Raw genomic sequence first — 25,428 nt, forward strand, 5'->3', positions numbered from 1 at the left:
AAAGAGAAATTTTAACAAATATTTTTGTGATTATTTAAAAGTGTAATTGGTTATTAACAAAGTCAAAGTGGTTTGAATAAAAAAATGATTTCTTAACCGTTCATGTTTGTTATACCAATTATATTTCAACCATGCTGTGCTGTATCTTGCGCACAAAGACAGGCTGGGAATTTGGGGCGGGGGGCTTGATTTATCTGGTTCTGACCCGTGCTTTCTTAAATAGTTTTTAATTTAAGAATTTAAAGTAATTAAAAATAAATTTAATTTTAATACATTATTAGTATAATTTTTTAATATTATCAATTAATTAAAATATACAGTACATATATTTTTAAAATTAATTATTATAAAAGTTGATGATTTTTACTAATATAATAATTTATAATTAAATTAGTGCACTTTGATTAATTTCTAAAAAAATGTAATAGATATATTTTTTAATAATATAATAATTTATGATTCGATAATAATATGACATATATTTTAATAATTTCTCAACTCATAATAATTTAACTTTTAACGATTTCATCAAAACATTTATACTTTTTAGCATAATAATAACCAGTCAACATTACCTTTTCCAGCGACCAATTTTCTTGTCTTATCAAACTGGAACGTGGAGAAGTATTAGGAATACAATCATTCTAAGGTATTCTTATTACTTAATTAAAATTTATAAAAGTACAAGTAAACATTATTAAATAAAATAGAATTTGTATAATTTTTAATAAATTTTAGTCTTTATAAAGATTTGGTTAAAAATATAATATAACATAGTTATTAAGCTTACATACTTGAAATGCTAATAAAAATTAAATTTAAATACTTTTTTGTTTCAAAATAAATTAGATTAAAGATGGAAAAAAGTGATGCAATTATTAAACTTTTTTAAAAAATATGATAGAATTTGGATTCTCTCATATTACTAGTATGATATGGTAGTATTAAAAAAATAAAATTTATTAAATGAAACTCACTACTATTAGTCTTAGAATCCAATTATTAATTTTAATAAAAATATAATTTTTTAACATATACGTTATTGATTGAAGGAAAATATTTTATGTACCACGATCTGAAGATAATTTTTATGTTTTAAATATATTTGAATATTTGTAAGAAAAATATTAAAAAATGAAAAATATACACATTTGTATACAGTGTCGTGTAAAATATGGAAGTGAGAATTCAAATTCGATTTGAGTGCACAGAAGAATCTTTGAATACCAATAAAATAGTTTATAGATGGACTAAGGTGGTGGTGTTGATTGCTTTAAAAATGACACATACGAAGTGAGAAATTGCAAAGAAGCAACGTTGGTGGCGGCTGAAGGGTGCGTTGAATCTTTGACCAGTTTTAGCAATCGAGAAAGCAATTGGGTGTCAATGGCAAAGAAAGCAGTGAAGTACAGTGTGGTATGTTTCTAAGTTGTAACTGAACTGTGTCGTTTGTTATTACTATGTTATTGTGGATAAGGTGTGCACTGTGTTAACCAGGTTGACGCGTTCACTGAGTCAGCGTTCAGGGGGAACGCTGCTGCGGTGTGTTTGTTAGAAGAAGAGAGAGACGAGCGGTGGTTGCAAGCAGTTGCCACTGAGTTCAATATCTCCGAGACCGCTTTCTTAACTCGCATCCCCGAGTCACATCACAACCTTAACTCGCTCCCCGCTGCCTCTATTCCCCGTTTTCATCTTAGATGGTTCACTCCTGTTGCTGAGGTTAATATAATCAACACCTCACACACACACACACACACGCACCCTTGTTCCTATTCATTATCATTCATCGCTCTTATTTTCACAACTTGTCTGATTTTTCAATAACAACATTTCTCTTAGAATTAAAGGTCTACACATATATTCACAAAATAAAACTCTAATTCTAATTAAAAAAGCAGCATGAATAATACTTGTGTTGTGCACCTAAATTTTGTCTCATGATATACTATGAGCTCCATATATGTTATTAAATGCGTTATTTAAATCATTGACGTTATCTGGACCCTTATGAAGGTTAAACTATGTGGTCATGCCACATTAGCGGCTGCGCAAACGCTATTTTCATCTGGTATGGTGGATGCTCCAGTTATTGAATTCGAGACTCTATCTGGACTATTAACTGCCAAAAAGATTCCACCCATCAATAACACTAGTGCCTCTAACTTGCAAAAGGATGGGTTTTATATCGAATTGGATTTTCCTGTTGACCCTGTTTCAGAATTTGACTGTGATGATACTTCACAAATCTCTGGGGCATTGGGGGGTGCTTCCATAATTGACATAAAGAAGACACATATTGGAGATGACTTGATCGTAATTTCTATATCTTCTCTCCTTCTTTTTTATTATCGTCTAGTACATATAATGCGTGTTATTTTTTTTTGCATCATAAATATCTGTTTGATTGCTTGATCGTATGTATTTTGAACAATTTGTGCACATTGAACATTATGAAACTTAAATCATTTCTGCTAGGTTGTACTTGAATCTGGAAGAGCTGTCACAGAATTACAGCCACAATTTGATGCAATAGTTAAATGTCCTAGAAGGGGGATAATTGTTTCTGGGGTTGCTCCTCCGGACTCAGGATTTGACTTCTATAGTCGATTCTTCTGCCCAAAGTATGGAATCAACGAGGTGGGTGGCTGAGAATTTTGTCCATAATGTTTCTACAATTGATTGACTATGTCGCCTTAATTATGCAATACTAATAACAGAGGGTCCTAGTAATTTGAGGTTCAGATTTCGATTTTGAACCCAACAATATTGATGCAATTTTGGAGCCACATAATCCGTTCAAATGCTATTCTTTTTTTTTTTTTTTTTTTACACTACAATTTACAGGTCTGTGAGCAAATCTGAGGTCACGTCTTACTACAAGAACTTCACCATTTTAATCATATTACAAATAAATAAATCTTCAATTGAAGGCACATAATATTGTTATTAATATTTACTTCCTATTTTTATAAGATCCATTGATGAATCATTTAGAAGAAAGACAAGGGTATTAAATTATAGAAAGCAAGTCCAATCTTCCATTCCACTTCAATATATGAAAGTAGAATTAGTGAGATAATGTTAAATAAATCATTTCATTTCAGGATCCTGTTACTGGGAGTGCACATTGTGCCTTGGCATCTTACTGGAGCAAGAAGCTAGGGAAGTGTGATTTCAATGCTTATCAGGTAATCTCCTTCATTTCATTGAGAATGGGATTACCTTTGTTATTGTGGCACTAACATGTAGATTACATTCGTGTAGGCATCAGCCAGAGGGGGAGTTCTCAATATTCATATTGATGAACAGAACCAAAGAGTGCTTTTGCGTGGGAAGGCTGTTACCGTGATGGAAGGGTGTATTCTGGTCTAGTCATTTTCTAGTATTGCAGAATTTGTAATTGCACCAACGTATGTTTCAGATGACAATAATTGTAATTCAAGTATTGAACTGTTATGGTACTTTATCTCAAATAAACCTCTGCATTCGGCATTGGTGGTTCACGTATAGGGATAAAAATAGGCCACGCTGAAAGGGATGGTAGCCTAGCTTGACCTTTTTAATAAATAAATTAAGTTTAAATTTTTTTTAAAGTCTGTATAAGTAAATAAATTAAGTCTGAATTGTTTATAAAGTCTGTTAAATCTGACAGGTTTAAATAAATTGTATGAATGTTATTTTTTTTTATCAATTTTATGTGTTTACTATAACTTTATTTGTTGAATATAAGATGTCTGTAAACAAACAAAATATATTTTTAAAATAAAACTAAAATATTTATTATTTATATAATTTTTAAAAATAAATCAAGAAAAATATAAATATAAATTTTATTAATATAAAATATTTATAATTAATATTTAAATAATATTTTAAAAATTATTTATAAAATTATATAAATATTATTATAATTATTTAATAATTATTAGTAACATTGATAAAAATTAAAAAATATATAAACTAATTTGATAATAAAATATTTATATTTTTATTAATATTAATTTTCTTTTATAACAGATTTTAGACTATGTTAAGCCACTTAAATAGATCAGGTTAAATCTAAAATAAAATTTTTAACAAATAATAGTTCAGACTCAAATCTAATAATTATATTACATACTAAACCTATTTAAAATAAAGTCTATGCGGTGTAATAGTAATATAGTGTTTGTGATTCGAATAAAATTGGTCAGTTTATTGCCTTTTCTTCTAACTCTTTTTTATGTGACACGTAATCGATAAAATTTGGACCCATGTCCATCGTTTGATTCTTTTGGGCATAGTTAATTCAGGTGAAAGAATACTATCTGTGGATATACACTGACAGCAGCTAAATTTTTTCCAGAGGTTATTAATTTGAATATTCTGCATATTAAAAGGAAAACGAACCAGTGAATTAAGGCCACTGGAAAGTAGCAATAAAAACAAAAATAGGATTCAGACACTTACTTGTTCATTTGATTGTGCCCTTCTGTGTCGGTCAATGGTCAAGTGGGAATGGTAAAGAGAGGTAACCAGTAGACAAACAGATGTCAGAAATTATATTTTGTACAATAAATATATGTACATTAATCAGAGGGCCAAGAAGAAATAGTATTAAATATATGTCCCTATATATAATATTAAAGTTCTTTTGGCCACGATAGTAAATATGTACAATTTAATAGTAATAAACTTTTATTAAATAATGATTAAATTAATAGTATAATATATATTTAAAATATTTTACCAATAGATATTTTTAAAACACTGAAAGCAAATTTAAAAATAAAAGAAAAACGTGTCAACTATCTTAATAAGTACAATAACAAGTTTTATTTATTAAATATTCTCACAAAAGCCTTCTACTTTCTTTTATGTATAGAAAATTTGGTACTAGTCGGTTGAATGTTTGGTACTTAATAATTTTAAAAAAAATCATTATTCACAAGTTTTTATATTTAAATTTTTTTTAAAATCATCAATAATAATTTTTGACATTTAAATTTTTTTAATATTTTAAACATTTTATTAATATCAATATTTTGACACTTCAAAATTTTCTGCATCTACACAAAAAGTTGTTGATGTTTGAATTTTTACATTTTCGTAATTTTTTTCTGAAACTTTATATTTCGGTTATATTATTTTTAAATCCTATATAAAACTAAAAAAAAAAAGCAAAATATTTAACATTATTACTGAAGTGAGAGATCACAACGAAACACGTTGGTGGCGGCTGAGGGGTGCGTTGGAGGTTTGACCAGTTTTAGCAGTTGAATTGGTGTGAGAATGGCAAAGAAATCAGTGAAATATTGTGTGGTATGTTTGTGATTGAAGTGTGTTGTTTTGTTAATTTTGCATAATGAGGTGGCCACTGAATCGTAGATACGCAGGTAGACGCGTTCACTGAGTCGGCGTTCAAAGGAAACCCGGCAGCAGTGTGTTTCTTAGAAGAAGAGAGGAACGATGAGTGGTTGCAAGCGGTTGCCACCGAGTTCAACATCTCTCAGACGTGTTTCTTAACTCACATCGCCGATTCCCATCACAACCTTAACTCGCTCCACTCAACCTCTCATCCCCGTTTTCATCTCCGATGGTTTACTCCTCTTCTTGAGGTTTTCTTTTTATCTACTCACTTCAGACGATAAAACATATTAAGGATTTTATTTATTTATTTATTTTATATTTTTTAAAATGATTTGTACTATTTTTTTCTTGTTAATGATAAATGTCTAAATAGGCAAGAATTAAATAAAGTTAAAGGTACATTTAAATGAGTGTAATTAATGCTGTTTAAACTTATAAATAAATGGCAAAAGTAGTAATTTAGTTTTTTAAATTTTTTTTATTTGGTTTGATCTTCTAATTTTATTTTATTTTATTTTGCTATAGTCTTTTATCTCTTATTTAGTTTTAATTTAGTCTGATTTATCAATTATAATGGTAAAAAAATCACTGTAATTAATTAAAAATATCATAATTTATAGCAACTTTTTACTGTCACAATTAATAAATAGTACGAAATTGAAATCAAATAAAAATTAAAAGACTAAAAAATAAAGAACCAAATAAAAAAATAGAAGAAAGGAGAGGATTAAAATTTATCAGCATACAGCACGTACACTTGTTTTTACCAATTGTTGAACCCGGGCAGGACGAATATATTCATGATCATATAACAGCTCTCATTTTCATAATTTGTTTGATTTTTCATTAGTCTTGACTAATTTAGATGAAATTGTATGAGCTCAATGTGTTATTAAATGTATTTAAAGAACAAAATTGATAAAGTACTTTAAGTATTTATGATGATATTCTTTTATTAAAATCAGAGTTTTACTTTAATAATTCATATATTAAAGGTTAACAATGATTAATGAAATGAAGTTCTATCTTCGGTCGAAGAAAGTATACTAACACTCGTTGAGTTACAATTCTTTCAGTTCTTATTTAAACCGCTGACATTATCTGGACTCCTTATGCAGGTTAAACTTTGTGGCCATGCCACATTAGCCGCTGCGCACACCCTATTTTCTTCTGGTTTGGTGGATACTGATGTTATTGAATTTGTGACGCTGTCTGGAGTATTAACTGCCAAAAAAATCCGACCGATCAATAACACTAGTGCCTCAAATTTGCAAAAGGATGGGTTTTATGTTGAATTGGATTTTCCTGCTGACCCTATTACAGAATTCGACTTTGACGACACTTCACAAATTTCTGGGGCATTGAACGGTGCTTCCATAACTGATATGAAAAGGACACAAAATGGAAATGATATACTTGTAATTTCTTTATCTATTCTCTTCCGTCTTTATTATTGTCTAGTACAAATCAATTGCAGCATAATTGTTCCCAGAAAGCAACATTAATTTTTGCACATGCATGCCATTTTTCGTCATTGTAATTTTCGTAGGTTGTTGTCACATCTGGAATAGCTGTCGCAGAATTACAGCCACAACTTGATGCATTAGTTAAATGTCCTGGAAGGGGGATAATTGTCTCGGCGATTGCTCCTCCAGACTCTGGATTTGACTTCTATAGTCGATTCTTCTGCCCAAAATTTGGAGTCAATGAGGTAGGTGTCTGAGAATTTTGTCCATAATGTTTCTCCAATTGTATTGGCAATGTCTTCTTAATTATGCTATAAATGATGACATAGGCTAGTAGTAAGCTGAGGTTCAGATTTTGATTTTGAACTCAATAATATGGATGCAATTTTGGAGCTACGTAATCCATCCAAATGCTATTTCTCTCTTTTTTTACTTTTGTTTTTAAACTACAATCTGCTTGTCTGTGAGCGAATCTGAGGTCAAGTCTTACAAACAAGTTCACCCATTTTAAAGTATATTAGAAAAAACATTAAATGAAACCACATAACATTTTATTTTTGCTATTTACTTCCTATTTTTACAAGTTCCAATGTTGGATCATTTAGCAGAATGCGAAGGGTATTATATTGTAGAAAGCAAGTCCAATCTTTCATTTCACTTCAATATATGAAATTTGAATTAGTGAGATAAAGTTAAATAATTCATTTCCTTTTAGGATCCTGTTTGTGGGAGTGCACATTGTGCCTTGGCGTCCTACTGGAGCAAGAAGCTGGGGAAGTGTGATCTCCATGCTTATCAGGTACTCTCCTTCCCCCCATTGGGAATGTGATCATCTGTGTTATTGTCTTAATAACATGTAGATTACATTTGTGCAGGCATCAGCCAGAGGGGGAGCTCTTGATATTCACATTGATGTGCAGAACCAGAGAGTGCTTTTGCGTGGGAAGGCTGTTACCGTGATGGAAGGGTGTATTCTGGTTTAGTCATTTTCTGAGTATTGTAGAATATGTGATTTCACCAACATATTTTTCAGATGACAATAATTGTAATTCAAATGTTGAACTGATACGATACTTCATCACATAAATAAACCTCTTGAGCATATTAAGTATTGGAGGTGGACAAACATTAGTATGTGGTGTAATAGCATTGGTTGACAGCAATGATATTTTCACTGAAGATATGCGAAATAAATGTATATACGAGAGACAGCATAGTAAAAAAAAGAAGAAAAAGTAAAGATATCGATATGGGGTTTATTTACTTTTTTAATGTTTTTAAAAAATAAATTCTTAAAATAATATTTTTTAAAAACATAATTTCTGTCTAGGATTTTTTTTGGTACGTTAGGAGTTGTTTCATCTATTGTCTTAACAAAATATTTTTTTATTTTTTAATTATTATTTTATTTTTAGTAAAGACGAAATTATCAGATTATGTCACGTGTATTATTATGTGAGTTTCGTCGCAAAAAAAATACACAGAACTACGCCATGTGTCATGTATGAATCAATTTATAAAATTAGTTAAAAAAATTATATTATAATATTTAATTAAAAAAATTATATAATTTTTAATTAATAATTATAAATATATTTAAAATGTACATTAAGATTACATTATGTATGACACTGAAGAGAATACATATTCATAAAATTATAAATTTAAAAATAATTATCATTTTAAAGTATGAGTCACATTTTTTTTTCTTTTTTCAAAGTAGTTTTGTAAGTTAAGTGTGATATTGGACCCATCCACACCGTTAAATTCTTTTGGGCATATTCCCATTCCTGTTAAAGTACATGGGGACAGCCGACAGCAGTTAAAAAAATATATTCAAAATTGAACAACCATTAAAGTAAAGTTTGAAAGATGTTATTTAAAAATATTATTAAATCAAATAAATTATATTAATTTATTTAAATTGACTTTTTTGTGATAAATGAATTAATTATTTAAATTTGATAATTTAAATTGATTATTTTTTTGTATTCTGTTTATAATATTTTGTTTTCAAAATTTACTAGTTTTGTCCAGACAAACAATCAAACAACCAAGAAAATGTAAAATGAGAGGATACTAGTAATCCAATAAATAAGAGCACGATTGATATGGTGAACCTAAGCCAATAAATAAGAGCGTGATGGACCTTTGTGAGCAAAATTCATATGCCTAACTTTTATTATTTTGTTTTAAAAATATATAATTTAATTTTACTTCTAAAAATATTTATGCGGTTAATTAATTAAAATATATTGTAAATATAATTTTTATAATATTTAATAATATTATTAATATAACGATCCGTATCATTAAATGTAAATAAAAAACTTGTAAAAAAGAATATTTCGACGTCCCTTTTAATTTCCAGAATCCAATTGCCGGTGTCGTACTCCAACTGGGACCAAGGAAAGAAAGTCATTATGGCATTAAAGGAAAAAGGTGTAACGTATACTGGTTGAGTTTAAAAATTTTAAAATACTATATGTAAAAGGTATTTATTATATCTTAAAATTTTTAATTTTATAAATATTTTTACTAAAATTTTATTGTATTTAAATATTTAAAATTTGACCTTTGAAAATTGAAGTTTATAAAATTAAAAAAATATATAATATAAATAAATATGTATATATAATTTTAATATATTAGTAATATCATTTTTTTACAATATTAATTAAATAAATAATTAGTATTATCAAATAATATAATAGTATAAATCATAAGTTAATACAGAGACGAAGAAATCATGTAAATTACACTAAAAATTATATTATTAATTATTTTATGCAAAATATGAATTTTATCTGTTTAATTATTAAATTATAACTATATATTACATTAAATATTTATACTAAAATTTTTCAAAATTAAATAATTACAAAGATATAATTAAAAAATATTTTTATATATTTTTTAAGTATATATTAAATTATTTTTTATCTACATAAATGATGTGTCGAATAATTTTAGATTGAACTAAATTTTTTTAATCCTAATCAATGTGACAGAAGTTTTGAATCCAATAATTAATTTTAAAATAAAATTATACAATAAAAAGTGTTAAATGGTGTAATTTATCAGCATAATTTAACTTTTATTTTTAGTTACTTTAATGATCCTTTTTAATATATATTTAAAAATACATAATTTATTGGCATAAAATTTTTTTATTAAAAATTAATACATTGATATTATAATTGCAATAATTTTTAATAAAAATATCATTTATTTATTATCTTTGAATATAGGTTAAAAATATCATCCCTTAAAATTAATTCTAAAAGTTGGTGTTGACAAAATGATAAGAAAATTCAAAAAACAACCGTGGGGGCAACATCATGTGAACTTCATAAAATTTGATGTGATACGATGAAAGGAAAAAGAATATAAATGTAATGAAATATAAACAGATAAATGTTAATTAGGGCTCTTAATATAAAAAGAAAAGAAAAAATATATATTATTGATATATCTGTTTTCATGATTTTCAATATACATCAACATAATTTTTAGTAACAACTTTCTATATAATTTCTTAAAAACACTAACCAGTTAAACCCAAATAAACGCACAAAGTAAGTGTTTAAGTAGTTATTTAAATAAATAAAATAAAGAAATCAATAGCCAGAGAATTTGAAAATACAGAGAATATTAGAGTTGGGCAAAAAATTTAATTTTATAAATTTAATCCATAATTAATATTAAATTGGTTTAAAAAATTTTAATCTATATTAAATTAATTTTTTAATTAACTATATTTATATAACTAATTTAGTGTTTAAATCTACTTTTTAAAATTAAATTTTTTTTATTTATCTAAATTCATATATATATATATATATATATATATATATATATATGTGTGTGTGTGTGAAAGTATTATCTTTTATATTAATTTTATTATTAATTTTTATTTTTATAAATTTTAATTTAAACTTTTGTCATCAATAAAAATAATAATATATTTTATAAACTTCTATAAAATATAATATAATTAATAAATATTGTTAAAAAAATTGAAATACACTAATTTAATATAATATTATGGATAACAAATTAGTTTTATTTTAAAAACAAAATTCACGTATTTAAATCTAAACACAAAATTTAAATATGTGAATGGATATCCATTCATTTTTTCACTTTTAAGCCTCTAGCGAAATAAATATTTTTAAAAAATTAAATAAATATTTAGTAGTTCTGTTAAAAATTTGGACTAAATTCACTTCTACATTGTTCAATCCTAAACAAATGCGTAAATATATTAAATTTTTTACTATGTAAAGAAACAAAAATATTTTCATTTATTTGAAATTATTTAAATGATAACAAATTAAATTTAAAATTAATTTAATGTAAAATTAAATTTAAAATTAGTTTCAACAAAAATTAAATTTGAAATTAAATTTTAATTTTAAAATTATTTTTAAATTAATTAAAAATAAAATAAAATAATTTAAAATTTTATCCATATAATTAGTTTATGTGATAAATAAATGATAAAAAGTAGAATATATATAAATATTTATTAGTTCAATAAAATAAAAATAAAAAATATATTATTAATAAATTAAAATATATGTAAATATTCTCTTGACATGTATTGTTAATTTTTATATAAATATAATGAATTAGAGAACTCTTTATATTTATATTTTTAATAAAATATTAATGTTTAACAAAAAAATATATATACAAATATAATGTTATATTAATTATTATAAAATTTAAATATTTATTAATATAATAATTTAATAATGATATAAAAAATATTTATAGTATATTTTTATTAGATTTAAAATTAATTTTAAAAAAATTAAAATAAAATAATCTATAATTCAATCTATATAATTAAATTTTAAATGTATCGAGATTAGTATTTAAAAAATTTAATGCATATTCACCCTTAGAATATGACTGGGCAGATTTTATTATTGAATAGTGAAATGAACCCATGGAACACGAGGTGGTGGTGTTGACCAGTTTTAGGACTTTAAATTTGAGAATAGAGAGAGACACTTTGTTGGTAAGTTCATGGCTCAAAAACCTGTGAAGTACTACGTGGTATGTTCTCTTTCCAACTTTGTTTTTACATTTTCGAATGCGAATCATCTGCACTAAATCTGAGTTTGAAACGCAGGTTGACGCGTTCACCGAGTCACCGTTCAAGGGAAACCCTGCAGCAGTGTGTTTCTTAGAAGAGCATCGGGAAGATGACTGGTTGCAAGCGGTTGCCACTGAGCTCAATGCCCCTGTCACCTGTTACTTAACTCGCATTCCCGAGTCTAATCACAACCTTAACTCGCTCCACGCAACCTCTAATAACGCCCGTTTTCGCCTTAGATGGTTTACTCATGTTAATGAGGTTGTCAAGTTTTGCCAGTACCCAACTCACACTCGCACTAGCTTTGTTTTTTTACCAGTAGTTGGACACAATTTATTCATCATAATTATAACTTCCATTTTCATAACTTGTATGATTTTTCTGTAATCTGTATTTGCTTGTTATATGCATCGTTTAAAGAACAAATCTTACATGCAATGAAACTTCATATTCTACCAAAAACACTTGTAGTGCTATAACTTCTAACATTATGCAGGTTAAACTTTGTGCCCACGCCACATTAGCTTCTGCGCACACACTATTTTCGGCTGGTTTGGTGGATACCAATATTATTGATTTTGTGACGCCATCTGGAGTACTAATTGCCAGAAAGGTCCCAGAAATCAACGTCACCAATGCCTCAAACTTGCAAAAGGGGTTAGTTGAGAATGGATTTTATATTGACTTTGATCTCCCCGCTCACCCAATTATAGAATTCAACTTCGACGATACCTCACAAGTTTCTGGGGCATTGAACGGTGCTTCCATTGTTGATATAAAGAGGACACAAATTGGAAATGACATACTTGTAATTCCAATATCTCCTCTTTTCCATCTTTTTTTTTTGTCTAATGCACATTTGTTACAGCTTAATTATTTCTTGAGAAACAGGAAGTCCTAGCCATATTTCTCTATGGTGAAGACATTTTTCACCATTGTTGTTCATTTTTTTACGCATGCTACTTTACTTTTATCAGCAAAATAGTAACAAGTAGGTGTTTTTGAACACTTTTGGAACCTTATCTTTATAATTTGTTCAAGGTTGTAGTCACATCTGGAAAGAATGTAACAGAAGTAGAGCCACATTTTGATGCAATAGCTAAATGTCCTGGAAGGGGGATAATTGTTTCGGGGATCGCTCCCCCAGACTCGGGATTTGACTTCTACAGTCGATTCTTCTGCCCCAAAGATGGAGTCAATGAGGTAAGTGGCTTATAACTATGACTATAAAACAAAACTTTTGGAATTGACTTTAGTCAAGCAGTTCACCATTTTAAATTATAAAAATAAAACTTTAGGCACATAATATTATTATTACTATCTACTTTTACAAGGTCCATTGTCTGATCATTTGGGTGAATACCTACCAAGGATTTTTATTGGACAAGTAAATAACTCAAAATTTAAATTCAATCAACCATCCTTATTTTTGAGTTGGACCCACATTCAAAATATCTTAATATTTATTATAGAAAAAAGTCCAGTCAAATATTTATTTTCAGGATCATGTGTGTGGGAGCGCACACTGTGGCTTGGCATCTTATTGGAGCAAAAAGCTGGGAAAGTGTGATCTCAAAGCTTATCAGGCATTCTACTTCCCCTCATTTGGAATGGGATATGTTTGCTATTGCTATTGTCTTAATAACCTGTGGATTACATATGTGCAGGCATCACCGAGAGGGGGAGTTCTCAATATTCATATTGATGTGAAGAACCAAAGAGTGATTTTGCGAGGGAAGGCTGTTACCGTTATGGAAGGGTGTGTTCTGGTCTAGTCCTGTTCCAAGTATTGCAGAATATGTAATTGCACCATTATTGCTATCTCATGACAAATAATTGTAATCGTAGTTCTGAAATGTTATGAATAATGCCTAAAGAATTAAAAAATATATATTATAAATAAAATTTTTTAAAATTTTCTCTGCACTCTAACATAGTTTTTAGTAAAAATTTTCCATGATTTGGGATATGGAGGATAGATCTTCTGCAGATTTCAGTATCAGCTTTTCCAGATTTCTCCGAGTGTATTCAGTGGCTTCTTTGTCCTTTTTCTTTATCTTTGATGGGCTTGGTCCGTCCTTCATAGTTTTTTATTTCTTTTATTTGTGGTATAGTCTCTATGTAAGCTTTTGGGACTCTTGACCAATCAAACTATAGTGTTTTAAAAAAATTATAAAAATATTAAAAAATTAAAAATCGCCAAAATCGTCAATTGCGTATTTGATTTTTTTTTTTCTCAAAATTACTATGAATGAGTTTTGATTTTTTGAAATTGTTTTAAAAAATTATCATTGACAAATTTTGATACTTTATAAATTTTTGTTATTTCATTAATAAATCTCTGCCTATGACAATTTTTTAACTTTATATTTTTGTAATTTTTAAAAAAAACCCATATTTTAGTGTATATTATTTTTAGATATCATGTATGAAAAAGTAATGTAGATACCGTGCTTGATTGGCAAAATACCGTAATCGATATTCATAGATATCGTATTCATGAATAATTGGTTTTAAATTATATTGATAGATAATCTATACAAAGCACGAAAATAATAACTAAATAATTATTGAGAAAAGATAAAGCATGCTTTCTATTATATCTAATAATGACACAAAATCAAGAATTTATGAGATGAATAAATACGAAGATTATTCATCCTCTCTCTATACATTATTATATATTTGTACCCCCAAAAAAATCTTATCGCTGCTCTTTTGTTTTCTGACATCCTAAGCGGTCTCCTTAAGTTCATATATACTCCAATGGACCACCTCGTTACTCTCCCAAAGGTGCATTCTTTCACAACTGATCAACTTCTTCTAATTGCATGAGCAGACATTATATAACGCCAAAGCCTCTCTAATAAGATAGTTTCACCCTTTTTGCTTTTTCACTTGAATTATTTCGTTGCAGACTTTTGGTTTCAAGCCACACTGCTCGAAGTGTCAAAAGACGGTGAAGAAGTTTTTATCAACACTGATTGGAAGTATGGTGACGTTTGTCCCCTTCTTCACTTTTCTAATAAATAAATGAAAATATAAATACACGATATAGTAAATTTAAAATACAAATTTAATTTATCTATAATCGATCTTAAATATTATCATTTTGTTATAGTTTCTTATGAAGCAAGGAAATCGAACATAATTAGCTAAAATTAAATAGGAACTTTGTGCATATGTAATGTAATTAATTTTAGGTGTTAGCTCCATCGCGGTTGAAGAGGAAGGAAACGAAGTAAAAGTGACTGTGAAGAGCAGAGTAAATCCTCAATATACGCTTGCAGTTGCTGGGATAATTGAAGCACTGAAAAAGGCAAAGGAAAATTCATATGGAGGCACGACAGTGACACCCCCAGGAAACGGGGTAGAGAATAACAGGGACGTGTCATTTGGTAAGCAACCAGAGAACGTGGGAACCAAGGAAGAGCTCGGAAATAAGGGTGTTTTTGCTTCTTCCAATGGAGGTGACCCTGGTAACAGTTCTGAAGGAGATGATGATGAAGTTTATTACACTCCTCCACACAGTCACAGTCCTGATTCTCGCTTCCCGTCGTTCGTTTAAATGCAGCATAATGTGAGGTCATAAGTAGTTGTCCCAACACAATAATAAGTTAATCATTTCTTTCAGATTTAACGTTGTTGTTTTCACCATGCTGAGGTTTCGTGTTTATCACAGAGCATGTGGGTTTCTCAAAACATATCATTGTATAGCCATGCCAAATGCAGTAGTAAATAAATTTAGTCTGTTTTTGATTTAGTAAAAAAGTTGGGCAGTCACGCTTTTTCAAATAATAATAGAAGGTCTAGTGCACGTGCTAAACGCATATTTCACAAATTAATTTTCGAAACATGTTTTTTTCTGCATATTTTTGTTATATTATTTTTATTAATAATATAAAGGATTTTCTATATATTGCGTACATGTGTATGCTTTTCTCATTTAATCGAACTAAATAAGGAATCCTCTTGTTTTGCCTATTTAAATTTTGATTCTTTAGAATTTTTTTATTTGTTCTTACAGTTCCAGTTTTTTAGAATTCCTCTTTTTATAAAGTATTAAATAAAACTGTAAATGTATTTAACAAATAATAAAATTTATAAAAAATATTAAATAATTTTAAAAATTACCTTTTTATTTTTATGAAGATTTTAAACTAATTAAAATAAATAAAATATTATATATTAATAATGATTTAATAATTTCTCTGTCAACTTACGAAAAAAATGGCTGTAAGAATTTAACAAAAGACTTGTTTATTTCGTCTTTACACGGACGATTTAGTAGAAATAAAAAACAGAAATCAATATGTTGGGTACTGCACCTCTTTCTTTCAACATCGTCCTTGGGTTCTCTCCTTCATCATCAGTTTTACGATTTATGAGTAGAATCAGTGACGTTAAAATCAGCGCATGAGAGGGAACGAGACAAGAGCGACGAGGTGAATCCCAATCTGTTGGTTTCAAGGTCAAACTGAAGAAGATTATCTTCCAGCTGCTTCCCTCCGATCACGATCGGCGTTTTCTTATTCACCCCACCGTCCACAAAACCCAAGCACCACAAATCCACCCCCTTCTTTTTATTCGTAACCCTAACCATCGAATTCGCTCCCAATATTCTCCAAATCACATCATCTTTCAGACCATTCAGCACGAGATCAACGGTCGGCACCACGGGACCAGCAGGGTTTACCGTGAGATCTCCCGCAGGGTAGCACACGTTGAATGGCTTAACGGGGGACGTTATCGTCAGGTTGAAGGCAGAGGAGGCAGCTTCCTTCACGAACAACTCCGTGAAGGCTTTCTGAACGGAAGACTCCAAGAGAGTGTAGGGAGTAGCGGTGCTGATCTTGGTCCCACCGAAACCGTTGTCCTTATCTATGCTCAATAGAGTTGCGTTTATTGGAACATGCTTGCCGTTGACTTGAATGGAAGTCAAGCCAATGAAATGCTGATTTGAAGGGGGATTTCCGCCGTAGTTTATAATGGTGTCCCCAACGCCAACGGGGTTGACGATTAGGGGAGTGTAAATAAGGGACTTAGAGAGGTCAATTTCGGAAGAAGAAAAAGAAGAAACATTGTAGGGTCCAGTGGAGCCGAAGAAGGCCACCCCTGGAGCCTTGGAAGAGCTCGGAAAGCAAAGCGCAAAGCAGCGCGGAGAGGAGAGAGAAGCGCTGATTTGGGCCGGGAAAGATACATTGGACCGGCCCAATGCGGCTAATCCCGTTACGTTTTTGGGAAGGCCTTTGAGTAAAGTGGAGCGTGCGCAACCGAAGGTGTAGTTGGGGAGAAGAACCAGTGGGCCCTCTGTGCTGGGTAAAGCGAGCGTGTCCACCAGAACGGCGTCCGAACCTGCCGTTCTGATGACTGGGTTTTCCGGGAAGCAACCGCAAACCAAGTTGGCGGGTACGCAATTGGGATCTGGAGGACCGAAGTCGCTGCAGTTGTCGCAGGATAGTGCTCCGAATCCCAGGGAGGCGCAGAAAGTGGGGTCGCACGTGATTTCGTGGAAGGAGGAAGAGTTATAACCTGCGTCGCAGACCGTCCATGGGAACAAGAAACCGAGGTCCAGGAAGAGTTTTGTGGGGCGAATTGGGGTTTTGAGGAAGACGGAGAGGGTGAAGAGATTGGACGACTTGTCTTTGGAAATGGGTGCTACCAGAACTGTCGCATGAGTTGGAATGGGACAAACACAAAACAGGAGGCAGATGACATAGAAGAAAAAGAAGTAATGGAATGAAGGTGGAAGAGACATTTCAGATTTTGGAAATGGAAGTCAACAGCGTGAGATATGAACGTTTGCTAGTTGGGCTACCTATTTAAAGAAGCAGAAAAGATAGTTACACAATTTGTGTACTCAATAGTCAATCCACATGGAAATTAAGAAGGGGGGGGGGGGGGGGGGCGAAGATCTGGGGTAGCTTTTATCTGCACAAGTCTGAACTCACCACCCTTGATGGAAAACACCGTGTCGAGGACCATGGTAGCAATATCTTATAACAAGTAAATCCACGCCAGGACATAATTCCTCTTATATTATATTATATAGGCCGAATATTTTTAACCAATCAACGTCGTTTACGGGATCAGGTCATTATGGATGACGCAAAGGGAATAATACCGTACTGTAAACCAGCCCAGGCCAGTGAGTGAGTGACTTCGACCTGTCCTGTGTTAATGCGTGAAAATAAAGGATGACGATGACATTCATGAATTCCCTAGGATCAAGCGATATTGTCGAAATTGTTTACGTTGACAAAGTGGACTAAGTAACATAATGCTAAATTAAAGTACATTTCAACAGTCCTTTAAAAATACCCGTTGTTTTATAAGTTAACTCGTGAATAATTCAGTAAAAAAAAGAAAACAGAAACAAAACATCAACATTCTAAATATTTCTTAAAGGCCAAAACCAGGGACGTTGAAATCAGCACAAGAGAGTGAGCGAGACAAGAGAGATGAAGTGAATCCCAACGTGTTAGATCCAAGGTCAAACTGAAGAAGATTATCTTCTAGCTGCTTCCCTCCGATTACAATGGGCGTCTTCTTATCAACCCCACCGTCTACAAAGCCCAGGCACCATAAATCCACCCCTTTCTTTTTATTCGTAACCCTCACCATCGAATTGGATCCCACAGTTCTCCAAACCACATTGGGAGCATGCAGCACGAGATCAATGGTGGGCACAGCTGGACCAGCAGAGTTTACCATGAGGTCTCCCACAGGGTAGCACACATTAAACGGCTTCGCAGGTGTGGTTACAGTGAGGTTAAAAGCAGAGGAAGCTGCTTCCTTCACGAACAACTCCGTGAAGGCTTTCTGAATGGAAGACTCCAAGAGAGTGTAAGGAGTCGCCGTGCTTATCTTAGTTCCACCGAAACCATCATCCTTATTGATACTCAATAGGGTTGCATTTACGGGAACACGCTTGCGGTTGACAAGGATAGAAGTCAAGCCAATGAAATACTGATTGGAAGGGGGATTACGGCCGTAACCTATGACGGTGTCTCCAACACTAACGGGGTTAACGATGAGGGGAGTGAAAACAAGGGATTGAGAGAGGTCAATTTTGGAAGAAATATTGTAGGGCCCTGTGGAACCGAAGAAGGCGATTCCTGGAGCCTTGGAGGAACGAGGAAAGCAAAGCAAAGTGGAGAGGATAGAGCAGAGCTAATTTGGGCCTGGAAAGAGAGCTTTGACCGCCCCAGTGAGGCTAAACCGGTAACTTTTTTGGGCAGGCCCTTCAATACAGTGGAATCGGAACAAGAGAAGGTGTAATTTGCGAGGAGAACCAGTGAGCCCTGAGCGCTGGGTAGCGCCAGGGTGTCGATGATGGCTGCGTCTGAAATGCTGGCTCCGGTGACTGGGTTTTCGGGGAAGGAACCGCAAATGATGTTGGTGGGTATGCATTTGGGGTCGGGTGGATTGTCGAGGGTGCAGTTGTCGCAGGAGAGTCCTCCGAATCCCACTTCAGCGCAGAAAGTGGCGTCGCAGGGTATGCGGCGGAAAGAGGAAGAGTTGTAGTTGGCGTCACAGAGTGTCCATGGGAATAAGAATCCGAGATCTAGGTAGAGCTTTGTGAGGCGAAGTGGGGTTTTGAGGAAAACGGAGAGGGTGAAGAGACTGGTGGATTTGTCTTTGGAAACGGGTGCCACTAGAACTGTTTCTCCTTGCAGGGTGAGAGCGGGAAATTGTAGGATGCAGATCACACTCAACAACAAGAAGTAGAAGACTCTGCGCGATGTGAATAGAAGGCACATTTTAGAGTTGGGAAAATACAAGTCAACGCAAGTGGAAAGGTGGTGATTGAAGACTGATATATACGAATGAGTTTGCATGGTGCACTGATGCACTGCATATATATGGAACAGGAAAAGAAGCCTTTTTCTTTTCTTAATATTTAGAGTGGACTTAACATTTTAAAAGTGGATAATGGGACTCATCGTTAAGACAATCATGACACGTGACTGTGTCGTAGAAAAATGAAAAAGCTATTTTGTTCTAAAATTAAACTAAATTAATTTGAAGATAATTGCTTCATCGGTGGAAATTTTGTCAAAATCTGGTGGCGGTGTATTCTTTATCTGCCTAACAATACTTGATGCTATAAAAAGGATTGGGTCACATGGCAACATGCTATTGTTTATTCTGAGTGAGTAAAGTAATATTAATTGTTGACCAGTCTGCTTCATAATTCATTTCTCAAACGCCGTCACCGACACCGGTATCGGTGACGCGGGCAAGTGGCCGTCACCTTGCTGCCGTGCTTCTCTTCGGAAATCATGAAGATCCTTTAAAGGTGCAGCTATGTACACCAACACAAGGCAACGTTTGTTGCCCGGGTAACCATGTTTCGACACTGCCAGAAGTGTGTTTGCATTGATAGAGAGAAATGATATTAAGTGGAATGGATTGTAATACAGTGAATAAAATTGTTATTTTATTATCTAAATATTTGTTGATCAAATAAATCTAACTTTTTTTGTTATTTTTATATAATAAAAATATTATATTATAATATAAGAAATTGACTAAATTACAACCTTTTATAATAAAAATTTATTTTATTTTTAATACATTTAATAACAATGGAATATAATACATATTTTTTATTCCCGTTCAATTTTTTCCTAACATTTATAGAAATTGTTTCGTTAAATTGAATTTAATAATAATAATAATACAAACTAAATGTATAAAATTAAGAAACGCCATACTTACTTTTTCTTGAAGGATTTTTTATGTTGCTTTTTAAAATTATTGTAGAATGATAATTTTAATTTTATCACTATTTTAAAAAAATTTAATGGTTTCATAACAGTATAGTATTGTTATTTTATTTTAAAAATACTTGTAATATTATTTTATGAACAAAATAGCATTACCCGTTGAATACTCGGGGAAAGCATTACTTTGTAGAAATAATAATAGTTTTTGTTTGATAAGAATTTGATAGAAATAGCTAAATTTTGATAAGTTTGACACATGGATAGATATTGATCGCGTTATAGAGATTTAGAGCTAAATAGTGTTATCGCAGGCAATTCAGTTCCTCTTAAATTTCAATTGAAATTTTGTAAATTAATTACTTTTCAAAATATTATTTTGTAATACACATTTATTAAACATAATTTGAAGTTAGTCTAAAAATTCGAAATCAATTTTCTCTTTTCAAAATGATAACTTATAGATTCAAAATAAGAGACATAATTTTTTTTAACATATAAATAATGTATACTATCATATTATAACTAATTTTTATATTTAACTTCTTAATTTGAAAAAAAATGTTCTATTTTTATATAAAAAAAAGTGTAAAGTTTGTTGTTGATAATGAGATCGTCCCTTGTTATACTTTTTTATTTGAATACCTCATTTTACTATTATTTAATAATAATCATATTTTTATCATGTATATTTTAAAATTTTTCATAAATTTAAAAACATTCATACGATACAACGACAAATTAAAATGAAAATAGAACTGAGATTCTAATATTTTTAATAAATAAGTAAGAAATTTTGTTAGAATTTAAACATACGATACATATAATACTTATATTTTAATAATTAATTTTTAAATAATAATTTATATATAATTTTTGTTTAAAATTAAAAATTCCGTACACTACAGACATTACTGATTAATTTTTTAACAACTTAACTAATGTAAGAACATTTCGATAAATCTACTGAAATACAGCGTTGAAACTGCCACCTCTAAACAGTGGGCAATCTTGTCTATTCGCACGTGGACTTTACGTATGCTGCACAAATTCCAATTTTATTGAAAGAATAAGAGATAGACGCAAATTTAGTAAATAATCAAGACACAGTTTCATGAGTGAATCAACTTTAACCTGTCCCCAAATTTGAATTATATTTGTAATAAAAATTAAAATTCACGTGTACATTTATTTTAAAAACCTAGGGAATCGGCCTAACTAAACAAATTAGAGTTTGCAAGTATTGTTTTAGCTCAACAACTTGTCTTAAAATAAAATACTATTTTCTCCTTATAGAAAGCATATACTGAAAAGAATTTGAGAAAAAGAGGTTATAAACATTTCAAAGATGTTATCTTTCTCTATTTTGATTCCTATTACATTATATTATTCATCACATATGTCATTTTCCCCCCTCTTTTAGTTATATATTTTTTAAGGTGCAGGTTGTCGGAGATGCCTAAAATTGTCATTCTCAAGAGGTACAAAATAATTTCTTTTAAATAAAAATTACAATACAAAGTTTTTCGGAATTTTCTATTTTAATTAAATAGAATTAATTTCAAATGTATCTTTTTATTAAAAACAAATACTTTTCTAAGCGTAAATCAAATATGCACCCATCAGTATATATATAGTGTCAAAATATTGTGATATTTGAATGAAATGATAACAGCTAATAGCAAAGCAAATGCATGAAGTCTAAACAAGAAAACAAAGAGCAAATAATACAAGCAAGGTAGACCCGGTGGCCTTGCCAAAAAGTTTAAGATAAGAGAAGCAGTCTTATTTGACGACGTTAACATCTGAGTTGTCTTTTGGCGTATCACAACCTGCGTACCACGTTCTTTACCAATAACATCATCATCGGTCATAGCATAATCGAGGAATCAGCAGTGGCAACCCGCACTCCCATTTTTTCAGTATATAAATAGAGGTGCCTCTCCCTCAACTATCCACTCCCACACAACACCATGGATAATTTTAACTTTCACCATCTCTTCACTGTTCTCCTATTATTCTTCGTTGCATTTGCGCCATCTTTCGCTCAACAGTCTTTCAGGCCCAAAGCTCTCGTCGTTCCACTTAAAAAAGATGCATCAACGCTCCAATACGTCACACGAATCAACCAAAGAACCCCACTCGTCCCACTCAACCTCGTCCTCGATCTCGGAGGCCAATTTCTCTGGGTTGATTGCCAACGCAACTACATCTCCTTCACTTACCGCCCCGCACGGTGCCGCTCTGCACAGTGCTCCCTCGCCGGTGCCAACTCCTGCGGCGACTGCTTCTCGCCTCCCAGTCCCGGCTGCAACAACAACACCTGCGGCGTCATCCCCGACAACACCGTCACCCACACCGCCACGTCCGGCGAGCTAGCTGACGACGTTGTCTCTGTCCAATCCACCAACGGCTTCAACCCTGGACGAAGCGTCACCGTTTCCCGCTTCCTATTCTCCTGCGCCCCAACCTCCTTACTCCAAGGACTCACCAAAGGAGTCACCGGCATGGCCGGTCTCGGCAGAACCAAAATCGCTCTTCCCTCTCAGTTCGCTTCAGCTTTTAGCTTCCACAGGAAATTCGCCATTTGCGTCTCTTCTTCAAACGGCGTCGCTTTCTTCGGTGACGGCCCTTACGTTTTCCTTCCCAACGTCGATGCTTTTCAGTTACTCACATTCACACCACTGTTGGTCAACCCGGTCAGCACCGCCTCTGCTTTCTCCCAGGGTGAACCTTCATCTGAGTATTTCATTGGCGTGAAATCCATCAGAATCGACGAAAAAGTGGTTCCCGTTAACACGACATTGTTATCCATAAACAGCGAGGGCGTTGGTGGAACGAAGATTAGTACAGTGAACCCTTACACGGTTTTGGAAGCTTCCATCTTCAAAGCAGTGACGAAGGCTTTTATTAGAGCGTCTGCTGCTAGAAATATAACGAGGGTGGCTCCGGTGGCGCCGTTTGAAGTTTGCTTCAGCAGTGAGAACGTGCTGGGCACGCGCTTAGGCGCGTCGGTGCCAACCGTTGAGCTTGTGCTGCAGAACGAGAACACAATTTGGAGGATATTTGGAGCGAACTCGATGGTGAGTGTGAAGAATGATAAGGTTCTGTGTCTTGGCTTTGTAAATGGTGGAGAGAATGCGAGGACTTCGATTGTGATTGGAGGGTATCAGATTGAGAACAATCTTCTGCAGGTTGATTTGGCCACCTCAAGATTAGGGTTCAGCTCTTTGCTCTTCGGACGCCAAACTACGTGTGCAAACTTCAACTTTACCTCCACCGCCTAGAAATAAGGCCTTAATTCGCCGAGTTTCAATAATTATCATTATCTGATTTTCATTCGTACTAATAAATGCCTAAGGACATTATGTCGCTCTTGACAATTCTACGAGTCTTATGAAAACATTTATTTTTTTTTTCCTTTCGAGTTCGTCTATCTACTAATAAATGTCTAAGACTGATTAGGGTAAATAAATACGTATTTGTTTTTTATTGATTAATGTGCATTAAACATTTATAGCTCTTTGTCTGCTTATCTGGGAGCAATGAATATAGCTTTGCTTTATTTAACAGTCCATCTGATTATGACAATTTATAAATTAATGGATTTTAATTTAATTAATCTCTTTAATTTATGACAATAATAAATTAACGGCCGAACTTGACATCGCTGCCAAGTTTTTAGCACTTCTACCTTCTAATGTTGAAAATTGTGTTGTACATTTGGGTCTCCCTGGATCAACGCAATTGGCCAATTTGGCATAATACACGCGTGCTTATTATTATTTTTTTCTTTTTTTTTTTGGAATTGAACTTAATTTTGGGTGCCCAATTTTGACAAGTTATTCAACAAATGTATATAACTTGACCTAAGCATAAAAGTTAAAATATATAACTTAATTTTAATTTGTGAGAGAAATATAATTTATTCTATTTGTTTGTTTTCTTAAAATATTTGTGATAAAATTTATCCGAAAATAAATTATAATGCAAAACTAAATCATCCATTATATCCAGAGATTGTATGTAAACAAATTAGCTAGTAAAGTTTAGTACCTCTAATCATTCTGTTGGTTAGAGTATGAGCTTGTTTATTTTGGTTTTGTGATACATTTTGAGTAAGTATGATCTTTTATGTATTACTTACGTATTGTATTATGCTTCAAGGATTATAATTTTTCTTTTTCTTGCATAAATGTCGTTGCACTGTTTTTGAATGAATAATTTTATTATTATTATTTTTAAAAAAAGTGAGAAACACGTGTTCACCCTTTGAGTCTAATAGTTTGACTATCGTTCTCCACTAATCTAGCAACCGGTAGTCTTTAGTGAACGCAAATTATATGTATTTTTGTTCAACATATTTTCAATTAAAAAATTTCATAAAACCAATAAATAAATTAAAATATAAAATTTACTCGTCCTCAATTGATAAAATCATTCAATATTATTTTTTAAAATAATTAAAATATTTATTAAAAATCCAAGTAAGCTTTGAATAAAATTACGATGTAACTTTTTAAAGAAATACTTAAATTATTCTTTAAATAAAAATTTATTTAATTATAAAAAATTTAACTTATTTTTAATTAAAAATATTTAGAGAACTTAATTATTTTTTTTAAAAAAATTTATTTAAAACAATTCTAATTATAAATAGTATAAATAGCTCAAATTAGCGCTTGATTTAACTTTGTTCATGTTTAGTTTCAAAGAAAATAAAACGGGAGAAAAAAAATTCTAAAATAAAAAAGAAAAGAAAAGAAAATTTTGAATA

The 25,428-nt window shown here is 31.5% G+C and overlaps 6 protein-coding genes across 6 annotated transcripts; 4 read left to right on the forward strand and 2 right to left on the reverse strand.

The window, feature by feature from the left end:
- Nucleotides 1–1,185: 1,185 nt before the first annotated feature.
- Nucleotides 1,186–3,656, forward strand: LOC113872182 (uncharacterized isomerase BH0283-like). Its single transcript, XM_027509515.1, has 6 exons — nucleotides 1,186–1,416; nucleotides 1,498–1,719; nucleotides 2,014–2,313; nucleotides 2,476–2,637; nucleotides 3,105–3,188; nucleotides 3,265–3,656. Exons 1-6 carry the CDS (start codon nucleotides 1,387–1,389, stop codon nucleotides 3,370–3,372), a joined length of 906 nt encoding a protein of 301 aa, XP_027365316.1. The 5' UTR covers nucleotides 1,186–1,386; the 3' UTR covers nucleotides 3,373–3,656.
- Nucleotides 3,657–5,190: 1,534 nt separating this feature from the next.
- On the forward strand, nucleotides 5,191–7,956 carry LOC113872961 (uncharacterized isomerase BH0283-like). Its single transcript, XM_027510871.1, has 6 exons — nucleotides 5,191–5,301; nucleotides 5,376–5,597; nucleotides 6,468–6,767; nucleotides 6,899–7,060; nucleotides 7,531–7,614; nucleotides 7,691–7,956. The coding sequence occupies exons 1-6, from the start codon at nucleotides 5,272–5,274 to the stop codon at nucleotides 7,796–7,798; spliced, it is 906 nt and encodes a 301-aa protein (XP_027366672.1). The 5' UTR covers nucleotides 5,191–5,271; the 3' UTR covers nucleotides 7,799–7,956.
- Nucleotides 7,957–11,821: 3,865 nt separating this feature from the next.
- LOC113873133 (uncharacterized isomerase BH0283-like) lies at nucleotides 11,822–13,705 on the forward strand. Its single transcript, XM_027511127.1, has 6 exons — nucleotides 11,822–11,882; nucleotides 11,959–12,183; nucleotides 12,419–12,730; nucleotides 12,964–13,125; nucleotides 13,425–13,508; nucleotides 13,590–13,705. Exons 1-6 carry the CDS (start codon nucleotides 11,853–11,855, stop codon nucleotides 13,695–13,697), a joined length of 921 nt encoding a protein of 306 aa, XP_027366928.1. The 5' UTR covers nucleotides 11,822–11,852; the 3' UTR covers nucleotides 13,698–13,705.
- A 2,592-nt stretch (nucleotides 13,706–16,297) lies between these two features.
- Nucleotides 16,298–17,680, reverse strand: LOC113873856 (basic 7S globulin 2-like). The gene has a single exon (XM_027512206.1). It carries the CDS (start codon nucleotides 17,678–17,680, stop codon nucleotides 16,298–16,300), a length of 1,383 nt encoding a protein of 460 aa, XP_027368007.1.
- A 644-nt stretch (nucleotides 17,681–18,324) lies between these two features.
- Nucleotides 18,325–19,685, reverse strand: LOC113873860 (basic 7S globulin-like). The gene is made up of 2 exons (XM_027512209.1): nucleotides 19,176–19,685; nucleotides 18,325–19,047 (listed from the first exon to the last, which is right to left on the reverse strand). Exons 1-2 carry the CDS (start codon nucleotides 19,683–19,685, stop codon nucleotides 18,325–18,327), a joined length of 1,233 nt encoding a protein of 410 aa, XP_027368010.1.
- A 2,929-nt stretch (nucleotides 19,686–22,614) lies between these two features.
- LOC113872618 (basic 7S globulin-like) lies at nucleotides 22,615–24,211 on the forward strand. Its single transcript, XM_027510312.1, has one exon. The coding sequence runs from the start codon at nucleotides 22,625–22,627 to the stop codon at nucleotides 23,936–23,938; it is 1,314 nt and encodes a 437-aa protein (XP_027366113.1). The 5' UTR covers nucleotides 22,615–22,624; the 3' UTR covers nucleotides 23,939–24,211.
- Nucleotides 24,212–25,428: the final 1,217 nt, after the last annotated feature.

Source organism: Abrus precatorius, unplaced genomic scaffold, assembly GCF_003935025.1.
Source record: "Abrus precatorius isolate BTA unplaced genomic scaffold, Abrus_2018 Scaffold7, whole genome shotgun sequence".
Lineage (NCBI taxonomy): Eukaryota > Viridiplantae > Streptophyta > Magnoliopsida > Fabales > Fabaceae > Abrus > Abrus precatorius.

Coding starts and splice junctions, on each gene's coding strand:
- LOC113872182 (XM_027509515.1), top strand. CDS start 1,387: ATGGCAAAGAAAGCAGTGAAGTACAGTGTG. Junction 1,417..1,497: donor AAGCAGTGAAGTACAGTGTG/GTATGTTTCTAA, acceptor TGTGTTAACCAG/GTTGACGCGTTCACTGAGTC. Junction 2,638..3,104: donor CAAAGTATGGAATCAACGAG/GTGGGTGGCTGA, acceptor ATTTCATTTCAG/GATCCTGTTACTGGGAGTGC.
- LOC113872961 (XM_027510871.1), top strand. CDS start 5,272: ATGGCAAAGAAATCAGTGAAATATTGTGTG. Junction 5,598..6,467: donor GGTTTACTCCTCTTCTTGAG/GTTTTCTTTTTA, acceptor CTCCTTATGCAG/GTTAAACTTTGTGGCCATGC. Junction 7,061..7,530: donor CAAAATTTGGAGTCAATGAG/GTAGGTGTCTGA, acceptor ATTTCCTTTTAG/GATCCTGTTTGTGGGAGTGC.
- LOC113873133 (XM_027511127.1), top strand. CDS start 11,853: ATGGCTCAAAAACCTGTGAAGTACTACGTG. Junction 12,731..12,963: donor AAATTGGAAATGACATACTT/GTAATTCCAATA, acceptor AATTTGTTCAAG/GTTGTAGTCACATCTGGAAA. Junction 13,509..13,589: donor GTGATCTCAAAGCTTATCAG/GCATTCTACTTC, acceptor ACATATGTGCAG/GCATCACCGAGAGGGGGAGT.
- LOC113873856 (XM_027512206.1), bottom strand. CDS start 17,680: ATGTCTCTTCCACCTTCATTCCATTACTTCTTTTTCTTCTATGTCATC.
- LOC113873860 (XM_027512209.1), bottom strand. CDS start 19,685: ATGTGCCTTCTATTCACATCGCGCAGAGTCTTCTACTTCTTGTTGTTG. Junction 19,048..19,175: donor TCTCTTGTTCCGATTCCACT/GTATTGAAGGGC, acceptor CGTTCCTCCAAG/GCTCCAGGAATCGCCTTCTT.
- LOC113872618 (XM_027510312.1), top strand. CDS start 22,625: ATGGATAATTTTAACTTTCACCATCTCTTCACTGTTCTCCTATTATTC.